The 21,477-nt window shown below is 37.3% G+C and overlaps 1 protein-coding gene across 2 annotated transcripts in view; it reads left to right on the top strand.

The window, feature by feature from the left end:
- The window catches only part of CLVS1 (clavesin 1), a 100,300-nt gene that overhangs the window by 18,232 nt on the left and 60,591 nt on the right, over positions 1-21,477 (top strand). For both annotated transcript variants that reach the window (XM_029959460.1, XM_029959459.1), the window contains exon 3: positions 15,677-15,851. In XM_029959460.1, the coding sequence (XP_029815320.1) occupies positions 15,677-15,851 (175 nt within the window). The remainder of the gene's footprint in view (positions 1-15,676; positions 15,852-21,477) is intronic.

Below are 21,477 nucleotides of genomic sequence, written 5' to 3'. Positions count from 1 at the left end.
TGGAACTATTTCCTATGTAACTGCCTATGAAAACTACCCATTTATAATAGAAATATAATATGCAATTATCTTTTTCTTTATAGAGAGAAGGTATCTCTTCAACTTTTCCATTGCAGAAACACAGTGGGTGGTGCGTGTCTGTGCATACATTAACACGTGTGGTGCCAGTTTTCTTTCACATATGCAATATAACTCACAGCACCAGGTAATGTTATAACACTATAGGATCAATAACAATCTATTTGAAATGTGTATATGGATTATTTATATAATATCCCATAATACATCTTTAACCAATCAAAATCAGGATTTTATTGGAATTGTGAGCTATTGGCTACCATAAAAACATACATAAGAAGAAATATTTGTTTTTCAGTGGCAGATTAGTATGTTTTCCAAGTTAACCTTGCCAACCTGCTGTGTATCAAACTCTTAGTAGGGACCGGCAAGGAAGAACCTTTGGTCTGATCCACTGTCAAGTGTACTTTACAAAACACATACTCTTACATACTTTACCAAGCCCTTCCTTGTTCTTTCCTACAGATAGTCCTGTGCTCCCTTCTGCAAAGCCACAATTTCAGCTCCTCTGGTTTTAGACCACGTCAGTAGAGGAACTGGATTCTGTTCATTCAGATGTGAATGAAGTAACACAGGTGAAAGAAAGGGGTAATAAGACAAGGACACTGTTCCAGTGTGATTGGGAACATGTGCTCCCCTTGCCAAGGCCAAACAGTTCACTCTTTAATTCTTCCTGGCTGCCTTTCAGACAAATACACGAGATGCCAGTCATGCGAATTAAATATGCGCGGATCAATCTACAGAGTACGTGTGCTGCCTACACCCCTTCAGAGTCTTAGGGTGTGTGTTAGCGTGCAGAATTGCTTTTGCATAGGCATTTCTAACCAGGAAAATCCACATCACAGCGTAACAACCTTATCTAAGGCGTCTTCATCCTCTCCTATTATCTTGGACCTGTGATCCTCTAAGCTGTTCTCATTTTGTGAGGTTTCTGAATAAGTGTGCATTGCTTTACTTTCTCAGGGCTAATCCTACCTGTCTGTTGTATAGGTACAAAAGAAGAAATGTGATTTATATTGCAAGAGAAAGAGACTGTTGAAAAATCCCACTTCCAAATGCACTGCAATATTCATTTGAAAACTAAGATAAAAAAGGAGGAGGAATAAACTCTGACCTAGAGAGAGGTAGTGGGAAATCTTTCCATTTCTTAGGTTCTCATTTACATGTATGCCACTTCTAGCTGGCTACTGCAATTTAAATTCACTTTTACTCTGATAAAACCTTCAATTCTATTTGAATAGAAGAGCTTTGCAAGTGTGGGGGAAATGGCAACTTGTGTATGCTGTAGCTGCCACTGAGTGCCTTTTCTTTTTCCAGCATCTCGTTATTTTTCTCTGCTAAAGTGTATACACAGGTGCATGTACATTCACTTTCTTTCAGAGAACATTTTATATTACTCATTCAAAAGTAATTCAGGATCATTTGGGGATTTACTTAAAAAGAGGCATATCTGATATAGACTCCATGTTAAAAGCCAAGGAGACTTGTGAGACATCGGACATACCTGCCATTACTGGTTTATATGTCCTGGCTGACACATTTGTCTCTACTGGGCTTTTCTCACCTCTTGATTTGTTAAATAAGGTATTCATAGTCAATTAATGGAGAAAATACTGACTGGGGATGAAAAGATTTTTGGGTGAAGGATGGACTACAAGTAGAATGATACAGTAAGGTAATACTACTGAGGAAGCAAAGACTCAGAGCTGTATTACAGGAGTATTATTTGCAGGATACCAGCAGTTATTTGCCTTTACTCATCTCAATTGACCTGTAATCTAATTACTAGCACAAAAGACAAGTCTGAGCTAAGTCAAGAAAAGAATAACAAAACAAGAAGTCTGGAAAATATGACAACGTAATACAAGTTGAGGATAACAAAAGGTGGGATATGAATCTTCCTATATATAAGAGTTTACCTCAACAAAGGTGGTAGTAAAAAGTGAATGTATAGAATAAAAGTAAAATTATCCCCAATCTTAAATGAAATTAGATTTCCAAATATTAGAAAATATTTTGCAATGATTAAGATACTGTTGCCTAAAAGACAGAGGAGAAAAAAGACACCAGGCCAATTTAGTATAGAGATAAGAAGAGCAGAAGCTTTAATGAACCTCCAGGCCCCAGGAATATATACCAAGTGTGCCCCAGACACAGGTTCTATGATTTTATAATGATGTCCATCCAATCCTCGTTCGTCCACCCCCTGGTTCTGCCCCGTTCCACTCCCCAGCACACCCCTTCGGGAATCGGGTCTGGGGAAGTTTGGGAACCCTCTTTCATCATCTTCATCTTCCTTGCAGCACGCTGAGTCCTTAGAGGCCCTCCAAAGTTCCGGGCTTGAAGGTTACTTTGCCTACGTTTACATCTTCTGGAGAAGGCCTTAAGGTGTTTTTCTGCAATTCCACCTTGAAAAGAAGACTAAACAGCTAACAGAATTTTCAGGGATTGATATGGGACCTGGTTTGGCATGTGTAACCATTAAGCTACTGCCATTACTTTTACTGGAAATACTGATAAGGGATATAATACGATGAGACAGTAAAAGGTTGCATGTTAATTATGCTGGTAGAGAAGTCAGCGTCTTGTCAGAGGATGGTGGTGACTTCAGTGTGGAAATGATACCTGAGTTATGTGCTGCTGTAGTTACTTCTACTGGAAATACTGATACATTAAAATCTACATCCACTATGTAACTACTTCTAAAATCTATAAAAATTAAAAAATCAAAAAATCAAAAAAGTCTGAGGCATCAATACAGATAAGTGAGGCATTCTGCATCTGGAACGAGGCTATTGATATGCTTTGCATCAGACATTTGCTTAAGCACCTTATGGCTTAATATACTTCTCATGCAGAAATGAAACCACTGCATTTATTTGGCTGTTAAACACTGTTGCAAACTACTAAACAAAGCTAAGTCAACCTAATGCAAGGAAATGGAGTGATGAGTTCTGCCAAATCAGGGGGGAAAATCACAGAGAGCTTGAAATGTGTTTTTTGTGGAGTGAAACAAACTGCAGCATGTTGGGATTCATTTTGCAAAGACATGATCGTTTGTTGTTTTTCTTTGATACCGCCATAATGCTTTTTTAGTAATGATTTTGTGAAGTTGAAACATTGGTTAGAATAGAGAGCTGTGTACTACAGTTACTTTTAAGCAAATTAATTCTGCTGTTGCAACAAATGTGAGCTGAGACCTATGGGAGTGGACTCTCCCTGTCTAATTTTCTCCTGTCAATATAGTATAAATCGTGAGACAATAACATACAAAAAAAGAACACCCACTGTAGTACTAACAAACCCAGAAATTTTAACAAGTCATCCCATGATATGAAATTATAACTTTTATATATTAAATCTTCCAAAGGCCATATCTTCCCTGTAAGGGTGTCATCTCCAATGCCATCTCCTGAACAGTAGACTTTGCTACTTTAAAAAAAACTTAAAAAATAAAAAGTTTTAAAAAGTTAAAAGTTTTCTGGTTTTATAAAGGTTGGGTTAGGTTTGGTTTGGGTTTTTTTATGGGAAGAAATAGATGAAAAAAAATCAGGTGTTTCTCTGTAAACAAGTTTGTACCAGTGACTGCATACTACTGTTGTCCAGAAAATAAGAGGAAGTAAAAACAAGGAGTGACTTATGTGTTCAAGACTTCCATGTTTGGCTCTAATACTCAAGTTTTCCTTCTGGCATTTTTCTCAAGGCCCAATAGCTGCACTTGCAGTGGCAATGTTTGCTGATCCTTTTTCTGCCTCTATTTGGTTAACTTTTGATAAAATAGGGTCTCCCTGCTATGTGTATCTTTATTGTTCTAGTTATCTGGTTCCAGAGCTGCCTCCTCCAAATACCAGCATAGGGTCTGTTGGGACATCATTGTGCCTTGGGTTCAAAGGCACCAATTTATTTTTCTGTTATTTTCTGAGTTTAATTCTTACATATGCTGCTCCATGAGCAATTATTAATAATTGAATTAGTAGTGCAAAGTAGTGACTTCAATTAATCAAATTTCTTCAGTAATTCTCTGTATTGACTATGTGAAAATTCTTATTAGAAGGGTGAAAAATTATTTTGAATTAATTATATTAGCTTCATAATAAAAAGCAATGCAAACAGAAATAGAAGAGTATAAAAAATTACATTATCACTGTACAATTTCCAGTTGTTTAGAAACCTAAAATGCAAGTTTTTTTCCCAGAAACAGTAAGCTATGAAACAATAGATGCCAGAAGGTAGAGACTAAACATCCATGCATATAAATATACTCTGTTGTACAGAGGTTAGAGTGATTTAGGAGGTTGCTGATAACTTATGTAATAAGAAATTAATGAAACTTTTATTTCAGAATCCCTAATATTGCAATTCATATGAATTTCTGTTTTCAGCTCAACTGACTTTAATAGTTTATAAACCACTTAGATTGGTCTTTTCACCGGAAATTCCTAAGAAAAATTGATGGTCTGCCAAAATTATTATATAACATTACTATTCCAAGGTAAGGACCACACCTGCAACACTCCTCTCTACCCTGCTGGGAATTGCTGACATGTACCAAAAAATGGTACTGACTTCAGAGGAGTAAGGGATACCAGGTTGGGCTTCCTTTCTTCATTACCATATAGTCCATACAAGGCTCCACAATACTATTTCTGCTGCCTTTGGGATCTCAAACAGTTACTTCCACACTCTTGCTGTCAGTATGTTACACAAAAATCCACAGCATCACACCAAAAATCCACACCAAAACCTTCATGGTGCTAGAACATGGACTTAGAAATCTTAGTTAAAAGTCAGAGTTTATTTCAGAAATTTGGTGTTTCAAATACAAATAATGAAATATAAGTAAAGCATTAATTAATCACTTACTTGTTCTTTTTTTCTTTTCTTTTTCTTTTTAATGGAGAAATTATGTACCAAGTCACTGCATTCACATAAATTTAAGTACTCAAAAATTATGAATACTTGTCTTAGAGTTTTATTATAAGCCTAATTTTTCTCTCTGTGATTATCTAAAATCATACTTTAAAAATTGATTCTAACCTTTTTTGTCCACTGACTCTGCATAGGGAGGCATTTTGAAAACAACTGTAATCCTGGCAGTTTCTAATTTTCAATTTGCAGTCTCCAGTTTAATATTTTTGCTCCATAATTGCGTCATCTGCTTTAAGAAAGCCAGTCTAAACACTGTTATATTTCTAAATGAGCTGAGCCAGTCACATTAATTTGTTCATGTTGCTACTTTGGAAGAATTTCAGGGGAGTCAATCCAGGCTTACATCTTTTCCCTTTGTCCTTCAGTTCTCTCAAAAATTCTAATCTGCAACTTGAAGGCCAAAAAAACCCCAAAAAACCCCAACCGATTCCAAATGACTATTTTTGTCAAAGAAATCTTGCACATCCTGGGAATGTGCAAATGTCTAGAATGGTTCCTGGGAAAACTTACTTCCTCACCTGCAGAGCTTCAGATGGCTGTAGCCATCTCAGGATCTGAACATTTCTCTCCTTCCTCTTACCCAACCAATTCTGCTTAAGTGGTAGTAAAATACACAGAAAAAGATTTTTATCTTCCTTTAGGCTTTAGGTTTACTCCATTGCTGCCATTCACTCAAATATACACTTAGTGAAAGGCTAGTAACACCATGTAGCATAATGCTGATGATAGCTGGTTTCTGTATTCAGTAATTACTCTTCAAAAGGAGCCATTGCCTCACTTACTGGAGTTATTACAATAGTTGTCATTCATGCTGTCTATAGATTTAAATTCCTAAGGTTTCTACTATAATGTGGTATGGTTCAAACTGATATAATCCGTACGTAACTTTCATTTTCTACTAGCTGCTTATAAATTTCATTCAGTTATCAGTTTTTTGTTGACTGACATACCGGGAAGTCATGTGTCCATGGATCTCCCAAAGCAACTTCTGTCAGCTGTTGTTCACATGAGAGACAGACCTGGCGATGTGAGTAAAAAGACATACCTTTCTTTAATTGCATTGGTAACATTTGACCAGACTCGCTCATTGTTCAATGGATCACAATCTAGTTTTATCTTGTTAAAGATTCTGTAAAATCTGGAGACTTCTACAGATATGAGTTCTACAGATATAACTCATTTACAATTTCAGTGGATTTCTGGGGGGAAAAAATAAATCTGCTTTCTTAGGGGGACTGTGTATTGCTATTCATTCCTCACTTTCTTCAATGAAATTGCATGAAATATGATCCACTCAAAAGTGGCTAGGGTGAAAACTGCTTATTTTTCTTGATGTTCATGTATAAGATTTTCAGAGCAACTGTGAAGTGGTTTCTTTGTGGCTGGCAGCACCATGATTTGATACACTTTTAACAACCTTTACTTCATAAATCTACAGAGTTTCAATTTTTTTTTTGGTCCTTCTCTCCTGCTCGATTGAATCATAGAAGCAAATTTGCTTGATCATTTTTTCTGAACAGACGTGTAGGTAATTTTTTCTAGACTGTTGTCTTTTGAATCTGCATTGCATCTCTTTTGAGTACCCCAAAGATTATTTCTACATGAATAATATCAAATTCCTCCATCTTGTCAACTATATCCAAGTTGCCTATTGTTCCAGTGGGAAACCTCTTTGATATATAATCCTTGACACATTTTTTCATTTGCTTATAAGAAATGATTAGAGTATTTTCCTGTCTGAATTTATGGGCCCTGAAGGGCTCCAACTGAAAAAAATTATAAACCTTTTTGTGATTGACATCACTTCTGTACATATTTTTAATGTCTGCTACTTTTCCTGCCCATATTTAAGTACAGACATAAGTACAGGTATATGCTCTTTGCCCGATTTAACAGCCAGTTTAGACGTTTACTAAGATATACTTGCATTTCTATTTTTGCCACTTCTTGTCATGTTTTGGTAACCTTTTACTGAAGATCTCTGAAGAGATTCAGCTTTGATTGTTTACCTTGGATGATGATATCCCACATGGCTTCATCAGTCCGCTCTTCTCTTCTAGCAAAACCCTAATATGCCCTCCACCAGACAGGCATAGGGACCATTGAGCCTCTTCAGGTTTTTTCATAACATCATCATTTTTGTATCCTCCTCTACATTATTATAATTAATCCACAATTTTTCAAAGCTTTCTGGATTGATGATGACTGCTACAAGAGTAACCAGGTGCTGTTTAAATATCATCAAGCAATAATATGACTTTTGTCATTCTGAACACAGGTCTCTCAGAATATATGCATTGGTGAGGTTATTTGATTTTAACTTTGTTGTTTGATTTAGCCATCATTGGGATCTGCTGTAAAAATGACTGTTTGCAAGCAAAGGGACAATTAGATAATTTGTGGGAATTCTTTAGAGTAAAATATGTAAACATGACATTTAGTTACCTAAAAAAAAATCTTCCTATGAACTTTGTATTTTAAGAAAAGTTAATAAATATACAGCCGAACAACCTTGTACATAAAAGGGCTCCTGATGCTTTAGGCAGAGAGTAGGATTTGTGACAAAATTATGTTATTATAATGCCCAGTAATAATTTTCTTTTGGCAGATACAGGTGAGGTAAACAGTGGTGTGACCAAAAGTAAATGGAAAATTGTGTAAGTTAGCGAGGATTAGCAAAAATTGTGGAAAACTCTAGAATGACCTAGAAGAGCAGCATTATTGTACAAAGAAGTCTAAGAACATGTTTGATTTTAATACATGACCACATCTTGTATGCAGACCATTTATCCTTTCTTAACCCTGTGCACTTTCATCTGGATTTTCAATTACTTTAAACCTTTTAAGAAAAACATCAGGTCATTATGCACAGCACAATTAAGAATTGTACTTGTTGTGCAGTGGTGGTCAGAAAAGTTAATTGATAGGCTGCATTAGGAATGAGATGGAGAATAAATAGGAAAAGATAACATATTATTTTATGTATGACGACATTCCAAACTCACCTTGAATAAGAAATTCACTTTACACTGTATTATTTCAAAAAGAAGAGGATGTAAAAAATATGACTGTCTGACAAAAAAAAAGAAGAGCAATGAAAGGAATTCAGTAGTGTTATGAACAAGTGGAAAGATGTTGAAGGTGCAGTGGAGATATAGCTAGAGGAAACATAGTGGAATCACATAGAGAAAACATGATACCAGGGAGACTGACACGGTGGTACCATTTGTACTTTCTAATAACAAAGCAAAAGAACTGTATAATTGCTTTCAGTGATTAAACAGTAGCATCATAATGTTCAAAGGAAAATCCTTCCCCTTTCTGTAATGAAAAATTTAACTCGTGCAATGCAATGGTGCAAGAAATTGAGCAAATAGCTTAGTGTGATGCAAGGATGGATTGCAGTGCCAAGAGAGAATAAGAAAAGGCTATGCAATCAGACAGAATAAAGTAAACAACAGAATTCATCAATCTTAATGCTTCTAACTATAGCCATTCATGTACAAGCTATCCATTTCCTCATTATTACTACAGCTGTGCTTTGAAGGAACAGTATCACAACACCGGCGAGATCACAATAGGAGATTAAAATGTACCTCAAACAGTACCCTGAGCTGTGACAGTCTGTTCCCATGTGTCATCTCCTAAATTTCAAACAGTGGAGACCACTAACCTGAAACTATCAGAGACTCCCTGACTGTGCTCATGCTGGAATGAACTGTTTGCCAATCTTCCCCGAGCTACTCACAAGGGACATTGCATCTGGGACTAGTGAGGCAAATTATGGCAGTGGCTTTGTCAAACTGATTTATTGATTGCACTTAGAGGTTGTAGCATAGGTCGTTTAATAATTTCCATAATATCTTAACACAGTGACTGTGATTGTCACTTACTCCTTCTCAGTAGAGAAATTTGCACAGTGTGCAAACATGAGGAGTTTGCTCTGGGTAGTAAAAAAGTGAGAAAACCAGTAGTGTGTATTTCAGAAATACTTAACTCCTGAAGGAACAAAACAAAACCACAGCAAGAGGAATAGCCCTATTGCATCTGAGATTGAATTCCAGCCTTTTGTCTCAGCAGCAGGCTGCTAAGCAGAGATCTACACTGCTCATGGGAGGTCAGCCAAAACATTAACCTGATGTCTGGGGTGTCACAGATCTTGTGCTGTGATGGCTTGCAATCAGTTGCCTTCTCCATTTGGGATCAAGTTTCTGAGGGCTCTGGGAGGGATTTTTTTTTGAACTCTCAGGACTGAAAAAATTTTATGCTTTATCTTGGACTGATCCCCTGATAGATGGTATGACACTTCTGTGAGCTTAGGCAAAGGGAAGAACAGATACCACCTTCTCCTTCCCCTGTGTAGGTCTGTGGTGGAAGTTGGTCCAAGGGTGTGAAAAGCCCCAGCACCTGTACTCTCCCTTCCCAAGCACAGGGGCTGCAAAGGTCCCTGACAGCCAAATTACACATAAGAAAGGGTCCTTGCTCAGTCACATTAACATCAGGGAAAAAGTATTCATTTAGTAAGGGTGCCCACAATATGAATGAGTGTGTGTAGGAGGAGATTTGTAACACAGGCTTGACTGTGGAGTGTGTAATTCGTGGGCTATTGGTTGCTATGGAGTTCAATTGAAGTGGAAAGTGACAGCAAAATAAACCCTCATAATACTTTTATATGGAAGAACCTTCTTCAGGAACATAACAAGGAGAAAATTTTTATATATTTTAGATAGTCATTGAGAGGCAATTTTTGCACAATAAAAGAAAACTGATGCAGTTTTTTTCTTCAGGTTTGTACATTTCCCCTTCACTGGAAATGACAGAGGTTTCCAGCTCATTCCAAGCAGGAATTCAAAGCCAGACAGATATCTGTGTGTGGATGGCCTTTGTTCAGTTTTAAACTAAGCCATGCACTTCAAACATCAAATACAGTTCAGGTCTCAATCTATGCTATTCTTTGTATCCAATGCATTATTGGACTAAGTACTTCTGAAGAAAAAAATCAGTACACTTATCTATCCAGTCTGTTGTCCTGGATGTAAAGTTGCTTGTGAATTTTATTTATAGAATGACACAGATGCTGTGGGGAAAAACTTGCTATCTTTTCATTACAAAACAGGAGAGATGCCTGTTTGAAGCTGACTTACTGGAACAACTAAAGATAGCTACACTGGATGTGATAGAAGAATAATGTGGAGCTCTGACATTAACTTAATGTAACCCATGTTTTACTTAGAAGTTTTTTCTGCATGTATTTTGGTTTGACAGAGAAATAAAAAAAAAATATGTGATTTAACTTGGGCATGACAAAGAAGGGGTTGGTACCCTACAAAATAAGAAAAAGTCCTTGTATTATTGTGCAATAATTTTTCCAGTTTACATGCTGGTGAATTTCTAATATTTTTTGTCTATAACAAGTTTAAATGACTGAATTTTTCTATGAAGGAAGTCACACATAGCAGGTCAAAATATTTTTTGTGAATATTTTCTATGAATGCAACCCATTTCCTCTGTGAATTGCAGACAACCCTTGCTAGTTTCTGCACATATATGTGCTATTCAGACCTCAGGCAGATGAGACAAACAAGCCTTTTTCAGCACATGAGTCATCTGTGAGCTCCTCTGTTCAACAGTTCATCCTCTCCAGCGCAGGATTAGTCAAGTGTGTCACCATGTTTATTCATGATTCTTCATTTTAAACTTACTCTTACTGGTTATTCTTTAGCCAAGGGCTACCCTGCATTGTGTATGGTTCATATGAGGGTCCTTTCCTCACCAGAAGGTCATAATATGTGAAGATCAGGTCTTACAGAGGTTGCCATTTCCCTGTGATACCAAAGAGTCAGGGTAGTTACTCATGATCATGTTTGAATCAAGACAAGAATCCCCAAGGACTGTATGTTAGTAATTTCCAGTACTTATTTCAGCAGAGGTGAGGTTTAATCTTCTGAAATAAATGCATGCATTAAAAAAACCCAAATGTTTTTCCAAAAACACATTAATGGAAGTTGGGACTTTCTTTTGTTCAAAAACCAGTGCTGACTGGATTCCAAGGGTTTTTCCATGAATAGCATACCTTGGCTGTGTGTGGGAACAATTAGAAATAATTCTTCCTGGGTTGTCCCTCCTCCACCTGCATTGATCTGCTGTGTTGCTCGTGTCTCTCTTTCTAAGCTTTTCATAGAATAACAGAATCATTTAGGTTTGGAAAACGCCTTTAAGATCATTGAGTCCAACCATTAACCAAGCACTGTCAAGTGCACCACTAAATCATGTCCCTAAGCGCCACATCTACACATCTTTACATGTTTTTAGGGAAAGTGACCCAACCACTTCTCTGTGAAGCCTTTTCCAGTGCTTGCCAACCCTTTCAGTGAGAAGATTTTTCATAATATCTAATCTAAAGCTCCCCTGGAACAAATTAAGGCCATTTCCTCTTGTTCTATCACTTGTTACATGGGAGAAGAGACTGACTCCTACCTTGCCACAACATTCTTTCGGGCAGGTTGTAGAGAGCAATAAGGTGTTACCTGAACCTCCTTCACTCCAGGCTAAACACGCCCAGCTCCCTCAACAATTCCACACAAGACTTGTGCTCCAGCCCCTTCATCAGCTATGTTCCCTTTCTCTGGACATGCTCCAGCACCTTAACGGCCTTCTTGTAGTGAGGGGCCAAAACTGAATGCAGAACTCAAAATGCAGCCAACTTCTTGAGCTCTGATTAGCTCAAATAATTTTGGGCAATCTGAAGATGTTTTTCTGGTCTTTCTTTTCTGCTTCCTCTTCTGTGTTTTACTCGCAGTAGGAATCCTCCTTGCAGGGCAGTGCCAGCTCTCCCCACTTAGAAACTACGTGTGCATTTTTGCTCTCTGTTGGTGATTTTTTGTGTGGGAAGGGAACAAAGCGAGATGTGGTCTCTTACCTGATTTTTATCTATGCCATGTTTGCAGTTCACTAAATGTTATTGAGCTTTGTCCAACTTCTAAGTATTAGAGAAGAGAGGCTCTTACTGCATACTAACTTAGGGATGTTCAGATGAGTTGTCTGCAACCACCAAGATAACGGCAGTGGTCCAAAATTTGTTAGCCTGCTGTCTTGTGGGACAGTTGGTATTTGCAGTGACAGTTTGTTTTTGCTTACTACCAGACAATCTTAATGGCTTCAGCTGCCACTACTTCTGTACTTTCATACTTTTAACTGTCTGAATAATCCAATTAATTTCACTAGCATGCATAAAACAGAGCTTGTGCTTAACTATTCAGAAATAGCAATGTCAAAAGCCTTTACTGAAACTATCTTCTCCAAAATGTATCACTTTCTTTCAGCATCTTATTTGACCCCTTATTTTCCAGCCATCCCTCAGTTTTATTAATCATGTATCTCTTCAAAATGACTGGTGGTAGATACATGCAAATAGATCATTTAATTTTCCTGCAATGTCTTTATCCTCTTTAATTGTTCCCATTGCACCCTGGTACTCCACTGAGCCTTTTGGTTCTCTTACAGCCTGCTTACACCTCTTATAATTAAGTAATTTCTTCTTATTTGTTTTCATGTTATGCCTTTGGCTAATCTCCCCACCAAATCCCTCAGCTAAACCATCTTCATTTTTGCTTTACATTATTGTTCCATACCACTAGCTTCTGTTGGGCTAACTTCCCATTTTCCAAAGGGTATTTGAAGAGCCTCTTTTGTGGTACCTTTCCATTCAGCCAAGGCAGATAGGCACTCTCCCTCCCTCCTCCTTTTTGTCTTTCTGAGGCTTGTGCAAATCTTTTGTAGCTCATTAGTGGCTCACTTCAGTAAGCTCCATGCTGAATCCTTGCAGGACCTTACACATTTCCTTTTGTGCAATAGTAGTTTGTTTCACTTTTTTTTCTGTGTGAGAGGGTTAAACTGGTGAGGAAGGGGATTGAAGGAGGGAAGGGAACATTAAGCAAAAGAACAAAAACTGAAGCAAGTGGCTCTGTGTTCATGCATAGAAAATTATTTGGATGCAAATCAGTCACACAGCTGAATGATTTGTCTCAAAGCCCAAAGATTAAGGAGCAGAGGGCTTCAGCCTCAAGTGGCACTCCGTCTGATTTCTATCCAGACTCTGCATTCACAAAACAGTGTGCCTGCAAATAAACCACCTGGAGGACTTGTATGCTGCTTTCATGTCTCCCTGTACTCATCTGAAAAACAGCTTTGTGTTCACAGTGAGTTATTTACTACATGATGTCTTAAAACTGCAAATAAATAGAGAAGGGAGGGTTGTAGGCAGGGAGAGAGACAGATTAATTACAAACTAAGAAAACTGGGTGCCATATCTTCCAGGTAAATAATTTCTACTGAAAGTACAGGGAAGTTCAGGTGAGTAATTGCTTGATAAACTGGCAATATATGTAGACACACAAACAAAGACTGGGATTTCTCAGTATAGAGTCCAAGGGTAAGATTTTGAACTCAAATATTTAATTGTTACTTAGAATTTAAGTGGACTACAGAAGATGCTTTGTATGTACCATTCCCAGATAGCCCTACTGAAATAATTATGCAGGCTTTAAAAACATTAGAGGTAGCAGGATCATAAATATAAATTTGAATGTACTCCTAAGAAAATTTCTTCCCGCAAATGGAGAATGAAATCTTATCACAGTGTGGCTCTGTTTTCACACCTTTGGTAATAACAAACATCCAGGTCATTCTAAGGGTCACAACCTAAATCGAAGTTAGGATTATAGTTAAATTGAAGTCAAGATTATTCCATCTTCCCCAGTCTAGCCAGAAAGCCCATCCATGGGTGATGATATTATTCTGCACTGATGCCAATAAGAGTGCAAAGAAGCATGTGTGTGAGCATGCTTTTGGAGCTACTGCACACCTCTGGGAGCTTCTGTGGGACAGTTCTTATGGAAGGCTGACCACCTTGAAGAGGAATGCTGGGGTAGTGTAGGATATATTAAGTAGATAGGTCCAGGGGTATATTTGATTTTTTCACGTTTGAGAGTGTAGTCATCTGATGATGCTGCTTGAAAGACGTCATTTTTTTCAGCTGGGCAATAGGTAGTATATCAGAGTTTTTCAAAATAAATTTAGGCTAAAAATAAATGTCAAGTGCCAGTCCAGTCAGTATGCCTTTACCTTACATTGCTAAGGAAATACTTTCTCAGTTTTTCTGTTTAGCACAACTTCCCCACAGGATTTGAAAAGGTCAAGGTTGTCCTGTAACTGTAAATGAGGGAGAGGTGATTTGGTACCCAGCAGCAACAAAATTAAATATCTTGAAGCTCTATTTATTGTCTCAGCAATTATACTTCAGAGAAACTTCTAACTTTTACAGAAAGGCAGAGTTCAGAAGTAGCTTTTTCAAGGAACCAGGTCTTTAGAGAAAGAACTTACATTTCCACTCAAAACATGCTGAGAGAAAAGAGCAAGAATAAGAAAACACTTCACCTTTTTCCTCTGATAGAAATTTACCATGTGTTGATGCTATTCAGGGGTAGAGGTCTTGATGGCAGAGAAGTTAGTTTCAACTGCACATAGGTTTTTTATCTCAGGCAGAATTTGAAGCAATGCTCTTGAAGACTTAGAGGACTTGTTTTAAAGTAAAGAAAACAGCAGAAAAGGACTAAATTAAAATCTCCATGGGAGAACATGGTGTGAACCTTCCCTGTAAGATGCCTCAGGCCTCATCAAAACTTGAGAATTATGCAGAGGTTAAGCAGATTGCATTAGCAGTATGTTACAATTTCGTTTTAGACAAGGCTAAGCTGTAATTTCTGAAGCTTTCTTTATTTCTTGTTCTTTAAAAGAATCTATTGTTGTAAATCATCTGAATGGGAAGGACAGATGAGAAGAACTGCCTGATTCAGCTTACTCAGGTGTAAATATGGACTAAGTCATTAAAGTGTCCAACTGTTTTGTAAAATGTATGAGGGAGAAGTAGAAAGTGGCCCAAGCTTCCCAGTACGGACTTGGACATTAAAGAAAACATTTCAACATTTTCTTCTCCATTACTTGCTATATCCTTCATGGCCTCCAAGGTTTTTAATTATTCTCCAAGAGCTGAGGGAAGCCTTGCAGCCAGCTTATCGTAGCTGATAATTAATAAAGAGTTCCCATTTTAAATGGGTGTAACCATTTTTCATGTTGCATTTGGTTTGCAGAAATAAGGCAACAGTCAAACTTTATTGTGCAAAGCCTTGGATTATTCCCTCCACTCAAACAGGAAGGCACCTAGTTGTAACCATGTCTTTTATACTTTTATTGTACTCATTTATTCCCTTTTCTGAAAAGAAGGGAGACGAACAAGGAAAAATGGTAAAGTATATCCAAACGAGCAAGAGTTTAAACTGATAGCTTGAATTTGTTTCATTTCACCACAGACAAATAGTTTGCCAATGTAGCTTAACTAAAATCTATTGTAAGGAATGCCAGAAGAATTGAGGAGATCTCATTCAGTGTTTATTTTTTCCACCAGTGAGCGAGATTTATCACACTGAGGAGGGAAATGTGAGTTTTAGAGCAGGAGCTCTTTAATGACATCTCTGAAACAACTCTCTTTTCAGAAGAATTCTGCCAGAATGAGTCCCTGTACCTCGCTCATGCCACATCCACAGCAAAGCTGAGTATCTTGAGGTTTGAAGATAACTGCAACCATTGATTTTTTTTTCTACTTTGGCTTTAGGAACTCCTTCATAGATATCCTTCGGGCTATTCTACTTTCCTTAGAAGTGCTCATCGAAGATCAGGAGCTTCAGATAAATGGCTTCATTCTAATTATAGACTGGAGCAACTTCTCTTTCAAGCAAGCCTCCAAGCTTACACCATCTATCCTCAAACTGGCCATTGAAGGGTTACAGGTAAGTGGAGGGTAACACATGTACTTGCAACTTTTATTGCTACAGACAGTCATTTTTGTCTCATCAGGCACTGGGCAAAGTGAAGGGTATAGAAAATAATCCAGAATGCTTTCATGTCCCATGTACTTGCAGCATAGATTGATTTTCAGACATCTCCTTTTGTCTGTCTTTCACTTCTATTTCAGCCATAAATCAGTGTAACCAATATGTGTGTTACTTAATGCAGCATTAAAAGAAGGAGGGTTAGAGATTTGAGGTTTAATCCATCAGAGAATTTGGGGGGATTAAAATCCAGCAGTGTCTGCCTTCTGGAGCGCGCAGTCCACATGCAAGCACATATGTGTGCAGAGGGAGGGTGGTAGGAGAAGAGAGCAGCTCCCTGAGCAGATGGAAGAGTGCTGTTGTGTTCACGTGCATGCATTTGAGTTGGAGGGAAATGAAGAAGAGGGAGGACAGGCTCCCTGTTGTGCCCTCATTCTGACTGCCTTTATTTGTCACACAGGATCCTGTTACATTATGGTTCAGACTGTTCAGGGGCTGCACGTCCACTTGGTGCTTGCAGATAAATAGGAGCAAGCTTAAACCATGTGCTGTTACAGGGTTAGGTAGTAAGGAGCAACCTGAAGATGAGGCAACCTGAGGATGAGAATAAACTGTGGTGCTCAGAAAGGACTTCTTTCCACTAAAGTCTGAGCCCATTCCTGCTGTTAGACCTGAGATTGATTTTTAGGTCTAAAAGTAGTCTGACATAACCTTATTAATTGAGGGCATTTGATAGAACTCAAGGACTATTTAGGTTGTAAGAAGCTCTGGAGATCACTTTATCTGACCCCCTGCTCAAAGCAGGGCTGACCTCAGTCTTATACCAGGTTGCCCAAGGACCACATACTTCATGTAGCTACATATTTAAAAAGAGAGATTATAAGTTATTGAGTTTTCATTTTATTTTTAGTACTTACTAGATATCCTGCAGTCATAAATACCTCAACAATAATTTTCCATGGGGTGCGTATGTTTATTTTAACTCTAACTTATGTAATAGAAAGAACAGTTTGTTCAACTAATTTTTTGACTAACAAATAGTCTACAATTAGATAATAATTGTCTCTACTTCATGTTATTATTCAAAAATGAGGTAGAAAAATCTGCTATCAGTTTTAAGCCTGTGTTCCCCTTTGTGAGGAATTTTCATCTATTCTAACAAATTAGAAAGTCAAGCTGTGCAATTAGTCCTTTGGACAATACCTTGTCTTTTCCTGTTGATATTATCACTTCATTCTCTGGTTCAAAACAACCCCTCCAATCAGAAGGAAGATAAAGCCAAGTGACATCCACAAGAAAATCAAATTCTAGCAAGTCGTCCTTGTGCCTGCCCAAATTTTGCTTTTCCATCTATTTGGTAGGAGTCCAATCCAGCCTCCACCCCGTCTGATCTCTGGCCATGGCACTGCCAGGTTGCCTGCCTACAGTTTATTTGCAGTTGTTGGCAACAATATGTTTCGGGAAGTACTGAAGCCTGAGAGTACCAAAGCTGATCTTAAGATTGTGTCATTAGCCTTACATCCTGTGCTGGGTAATTTAAGGAGGCTGCCTTTCTCATGTCTGTGTGGGCATTTCATTTTTTATTTAAAGTCAAGTTACTGTTGTCTTCTCTGCGATTACTAGAAATATAACTCTCTTTAAAAGTACAAATTGGGATAACATGTCCTAGACTTAACTAACCACTGGATTGATGAGTTGTAGGAGTTGTGAATGCCGCACTCCAATTTACTAGGCTTAGAAGCAAGTCATTCATGCTCATAAAGCACATATTTAGCAAACAGTGATGGTGGGAACCTTTTAGTTTTGGGGTTTTTTGGCTCTCACTACTGCTGTTGAAGTATTTTCATTGAGACTTTGTTCTAATATTATTTTAAACGAACTACTGCTATCCTAGTGTAAAATTTGTGTAAAATGTAGTTGAAGTGGAGATGAGACTTACATACAGAAAAAGTGTCACAATATGAGTTGCATTGGAGGCCATTGAAAGTAAAAAAGTCAGGTCCTACTCTCATGAGCTGATGATGTTTGGAAAAAATTGAGATTGTTTCAGTTCCTGTTTATTTCCCACAGCTAAGGCACTGGGCGTGTACAGATCCTCAGATAGGCAGATAACATGGCTATCTCAATCTTCCTTTATAAAAAGAAATTTTGGGTTGCATTAAGTCCTGTGTAAGTCTAAGTGGATGGAAAGAAAATATTTCTCTCTTACAATTTCTACTGGAATTGAACCCATATGTTCACATGTGGATATCTGGGCCAGGAACTTTTAACCTCTCTCTATGTAATGGTAATTTTAATGCCATCGCTGAACCATTTTCCCATAGTTTCTTAAACTCTTATTCAGTGTCTCAGACCACCTCATTCTGAAATATAGAATTGCTTAAAAATAAATAGTATTTAATAATTTATGCAGTTGGGTTTTTTCTTATTTTCAAGTTGCTTTCAGTCAATTAATATATTGTCACTTTTGTGTGTGTATGTTTGTATTTAATGTATTTTTCCTCAAGTTGCTGATGCAATGCATTATCATTAAGTGCAGACAACAAGCATTACGCAGATACATATGTTAATTCATCTTGTGTTGTAAAACAAACACTAGTCAAATCTAATGAACTTGGCTGCAGAAATTAATATATTGCTATTACACCAGCTGATCAGTTCCAAATACTGTCTGTAAATACTTAAAAAGATGAAGTAGGATTGACATCACCACGTCTGAATGCACATTTTGCTCAATACTACTCCTTGTTCTGTATGGATTTCTGTATGTATTGCATTACACAGACAGTTCATTATAACTCAACAGGGCACCTACTCTGTTTCTCAATTATGCTATTTAATGACCTAAAAACAGCCTTATGTCTCCACTTTAAACTACAGTAGTTCAGATGCTAAACAAGTGTTTGTACAGTGTGGTAATTCTCATTATGTCACAGCAGTGCAGGGATGAATGTGTTCTTAGTGCCTTAACCCTCTCTGATTAACAAGCTTTGGTGTTTTATCACAAGACAATTGCTACTGTATGCTTTGAGTTCATGCCATGCTCCTTCCTAGACCTTACTGATCTTTTGAGTTTTACCACATTGAACACAAGATTGTCATGTGGATGGAAACATGGGGAAAGAGATGTGTGTAAAACCAATCTATTTTGCCAACAACTTGGTGAGTTTTGACTTCTAATCCTTATTCTTTTAATGTGAACAGCTTTTCTCCTTCACAGCATATTTTTTCCCCTGTTTTCTTCATCTGTGAAATTATAGTTCTCTGTGTGTCATGCTGAGCTTATAATTATCCTGTGATAGTAGACAAAATTTAATTATGGCTTAAGTTAACCAGAGACTAATATTTTGTTATTTTGTGTAGCGGTTTAGAGTTCAATAGCAAAGGTAAGAAGTCCATTTGCAATCATGAAGCAGGTATAGCAAGTAAGAAGTGGTCACTTCTTAGTATGCAGGATGTTTGCTACTAACCACTGCATTTGGAGACCTCTAATAATCATGGGAAGTGTTACAGTGTACAGGCTGTGTCCTGTGAAGTCCAGCCTTTTTTTTTTTTTTTTAATGGTTGTTGGTTTCTGCTCTTAAGATGTAGTTACTTTGCCTCCAGACAGGACTTTTGATTTTAGGGTGCTTCTACTAGTGACTATAGAGAAAGACTACTTCAGATTTCTCCAACACCATAGCTATGCACTGCAGTTTGTGTACATGCATGCACATGACAATTTAAAATTCCATCAGCTAGTACTCTGAACTGAAATGCAACAGTTTCTCTATCAGTAGCCAGAAATATTCCAAAACCTTCAAAACAGCAGGTTTGACCTCACCTGCCATTTTTTTGGTGAAAACTAAGCCAGAAGGCCATGGTCTACTAAGACCCAGCTGAGTGGCTTATGACACAAATCAGCCAGCTGGATTCAAAACTGACCTGAAGATCAGGTTTGCAATCCAGTGTACCTAGTACTGCCTCACATAAAGGTTAACTTTCCCCAAGGCTGTCTCAAGGAACTGAAACAACAAGTAGGGTGAATGGTTATTTCCTGTATTCTTTCTTTCTCTGATAGTTGTCACATGCAGTTCTACTCATATGTGATGACAGTGACTCTTAAAAAAGAAGCCCTATGCCTACTTTGTGACAATGATGAATCACTGCAGGAGTGCTCTTTAGGGTTCAATAAGGCTTTGATTTAGATGTCACAGTCATTACAGCAAATAGCAGTAATAACAGGGAACAACCAAGATCTGCAAACAGGAATTTGTCCCCAGATTTTCACTAGTAGTAGCTTGACAGAAGATTTGACCAACAAAGTACATTAGGAGATCCATTACATTTTTTTTTTTAAATTATCTTCAGTTTATCATAAGCCAGTAATTTCTGGGAGGAGAGGAAAATTAAAGGAAATCAATAATGCTTGACTTAAGAACACTTTAATCAGATACTGGTATAGAAAAAAATCTTCTGAAAAAAATCTTCAAATAAGGGAAACTTGAATATGCTTGTCTTAGGAAATTGTTCAAGATACATTTGTCCAGAATAGTTCTAATGTTCAGAGGAAGTCAGATAATCAAAGTAACAGGTTTGTTTAGACATTACCGGAGATTATCTCACTTCAAAATCTGGAATGAAATGCCAGATTATGGAAAACTCAATCTGTTTAGAAATGTACGAAGCTTTTTCATCTTTAATATGAGCAATAGATATAAAAAGTCTTTTTATAAAATTTCCTCCAACTGTAATTATGTGGGATCGAGAAACTTACTGTCAGTTAAATTGTAGAAGCAAATTACTTATCTTTTGACACTATCTTATACAATCAAATATTTTTCATTTTGTGCTTCAGAAGGAGGAGCTATAATATAAAATATTCTCAAAATTCAAAATAGAATGTAGAGCTTGAAGGAAAAAATGCAATTCAATATTATGTCAAAGGTGTAATTTTTTTGTATGCTTGTTTTTCCAAATCTTAGTAAAAAATATGAGCTTTTAGACCTGATAAAATTTTCAAGTGAAAAACTTTTTTTTTCTGGAACAATGTTTTTGGAACAGAATTATTATGGTGAAATATGTTTCCAAATTTGTCTAGAAAAAAAAAAATCTGGAAATTTGTTTGTTTCAATAATTTTCATCTGGAAATCAAAATACTTAATATTTGATTTCATTATGAGTGGTAAGAAGCACATGATTTCTGTCTTCATGGTTAGAATCTCTTGCTTTTTGAAATTTGAAATCAAGCTGAAGTAATGAAACAATATTTCAGGTCAGCTTGACCTGGGTTAGTGGGCATAATCTAATATTTGTTATGGTCAAACTGGGCATGTGAACAGAGCCCAGGCAGCCCTCATGCATCTGGAGACTTTACCAAACTCTCTGCTCTGCAAACTTGATGTTTCCTTCACCAGCTCAGACCCTGAAGCAAGGAACTGACTCTTCTTTTCTTGTTTAAACACATTTGTACTCTGAAACCCGAGGTAAACATGATCTCTTTGACTGATTAAGTACTTCCAGTTGAACTCTTTATGAGTCAGGTGAAGGATGTAGGCTATAAGATGTCTTGCATAGTAAGTACAAGATGCAATTAGTTTTTCTG

The sequence above is a fragment of the Manacus vitellinus genome, unplaced genomic scaffold (genome assembly GCF_001715985.3).
Source record: "Manacus vitellinus isolate BGI_N305 unplaced genomic scaffold, ASM171598v3 scaffold_1_pilon, whole genome shotgun sequence".
NCBI classification, from domain to species: Eukaryota; Metazoa; Chordata; class Aves; order Passeriformes; family Pipridae; genus Manacus; species Manacus vitellinus.
This window is presented reverse-complemented; position numbering and strand designations above follow the sequence as displayed.